We start from the raw sequence: 2,035 nt of genomic DNA on the forward strand, positions 1-2,035 counted from the left end.
CCCAAGTCCCGACCTAAACAGCCCCCCCCGCAAGCCGCGACACAGTCCCAGGACCCGTCGACAGGCACCTGGCTTCCGGGCCACTACGTCCTCCAACCTCACCCGCACCCGGCCTGGAAACCCTACGCCGGCGCGACACACTTCAAGTCGGCGGCCGCCCCGGAACACGAGGACATGCCCAAGGACAAGTACCGCTTCTTCATCTCCCCCGTCCGCAGCCCCTTTGCCGCCGCACCGAGCTCCGAAGCCAAGATCCCCGTCCACGCCCTCGACCCGGCAACGTCCCTCGGTGAAGCCCTGCGCGATACCACCGTCCTCGAGTTCCCCACCATCTACGCCCTCCCTGCCAACGCCGCGCTGCCCTCCGCCTTTGCCCTGACGCCGAAATGCGACCCCGCCAACGCCACCGCGCAGAAGCGCAAGCGCGACGCAGCCAGCCAGTCAAGACGTCCACAGGACCAGAAGGGCAAGAAAAAACCCCGCCGTCGGCTCGAGGACGGCGAGGTGGCCAGCGATGACGACGACAACGACGATGCTGGCTCAGTCCAGGGCGGCAACGGCAATTTGATGGAGATAGTAGCCGAGGAGAGCCTCGGGGACGATGACGACGACGACGACGACGCCACAAGCAGCTCAGGCTCTGATGATAGTGACGGCGAGGATGATGCAACTATCAACGCGAGTATCGCGAGAAAGCTGGCTAGTTTGGGTCGGATATAGGAAGCAATGACACTTGTCAAGTTGGATGCCTGTAGCCCAGTTCTCGTTCCCTCCTCGCCTAAATTCCCGTGTCCCATACATGAGCTGCACGTGCATAACACAGACCGCGCGTGATAATTCGTAAACACATGGTCACCAAGGTGCGTATACGCAGACACAACAATCATCTGTCGGTTAGTAGGTAGCCCGTTCACAGTACCACTATTTGATAGCTCATCACGTTGAGTGGTAGAACAATGTCTGCGGCGTTGCAATGTTTCTACATTTGTACATACATTCATTTATCATGGTTTCGTCCGAATTTCGACAACAAAGGCAAGAGGTCAACCAACCTTCGGTCCCACCCCTTTTCACTGGTCTCGAACCTCAGCACATACCCCTCAAAGGTCTGCCAATAACCATCATCAACACGCCGTTCCATTACGCTCAAGTCCAACACCAAGCAATCCATTAAAAAGAACAAGATGAACCATTTCATCTCCTTGGGGCCTGAAAAGGAAAGAAAGAAAGCCTGCGGTGCCTCGGTAGTTCTGTTCCCATTCACCTCAATTGCGATGCATGGTGCCTTCGATTCTGGCCGACATCCATATGTTGTGGCTGTAGTTCAGACAAGACTATGCCCTGGAAACAATCGAAAGTGTGAAGTTGAAAACCTGGATTTTGGCGCAGGGGGGTATTTTAAATATCGAATGTGCTGATGGAATCACCGAATCTCACTCCAGGTTGGTGCTCTTAGAAGAGGATGGCAGCAACACCCATAGCGGCCAAGAGGCCAAAGGCAGGAGCGGTGAGGGACATGCCGGCCTGTGTACCTGTTAGTCTTGCTGTTGACGACACCCTAGTCACGAATAGAGGGCTTACCGAGTCGTTACCGCCGCCAGTGGTGGAGGAAGCGGCAGCATCACCAGTCTGAGTCTCGGAGGTAGAACCACTGTCGGTGGTAGTAGCAGAGCCCGAAGCAGTGTTGCTGTCATCGCCACCAGTGCTGGCGGCATCAGAGGCCTGGCTCTCAAGAGCCGAAGTCAGAGCAGAGCCGGTGAGGGTGGAGACAACAGAGGTAGTGCCAATCGTAGAGGTGATGGTGTCGTCGCCGCTGGTGATGGTAGTAACGACGGGCACGGCGACGGTGGTCACAGGGAGCTGCGAGGCACCAGAGACGCCGTTGATTCCGATAGTGGTCACGCCGGTCGAAGTGATAGTGTCGTCACCGCTGGTGATAACAGTGGTGAAGGTGGAGACGACAGCAGTGTTGCTGTCGTCGTCTCCGCTGCCGGCAGTGCCTGTGATGGTGCTAGTACCAACGGTGGAGGGTGGG

At 57.0% G+C, this 2,035-nt stretch overlaps 2 protein-coding genes across 2 annotated transcripts in view; one reads left to right on the forward strand and one right to left on the reverse strand.

Moving 5' to 3' along the window:
* Positions 1 to 720, forward strand: part of VDBG_01509 (conserved hypothetical protein) — a gene marked incomplete at both ends in the record, with an annotated part of 1,851 nt that extends 1,131 nt beyond the window's left edge. The window contains one exon of the mRNA XM_003007275.1: positions 35 to 720. Coding sequence (XP_003007321.1) covers positions 35 to 720 — 686 coding nt within the window. The remainder of the gene's footprint in view (positions 1 to 34) is intronic.
* A 732-nt stretch (positions 721 to 1,452) lies between these two features.
* VDBG_01510 (hypothetical protein) lies at positions 1,453 to 1,715 on the reverse strand (the record flags this gene model as incomplete). Its single annotated transcript, XM_003007276.1, has 2 exons — positions 1,453 to 1,524; positions 1,593 to 1,715. 2 exons carry the CDS (start codon positions 1,713 to 1,715, stop codon positions 1,453 to 1,455), a joined length of 195 nt encoding a protein of 64 aa, XP_003007322.1.
* Positions 1,716 to 2,035: the final 320 nt, after the last annotated feature.

Source organism: Verticillium alfalfae, genomic scaffold (genome assembly GCF_000150825.1).
Source record: "Verticillium alfalfae VaMs.102 supercont1.2 genomic scaffold, whole genome shotgun sequence".
NCBI lineage: Eukaryota > Fungi > Ascomycota > Sordariomycetes > Glomerellales > Plectosphaerellaceae > Verticillium > Verticillium alfalfae.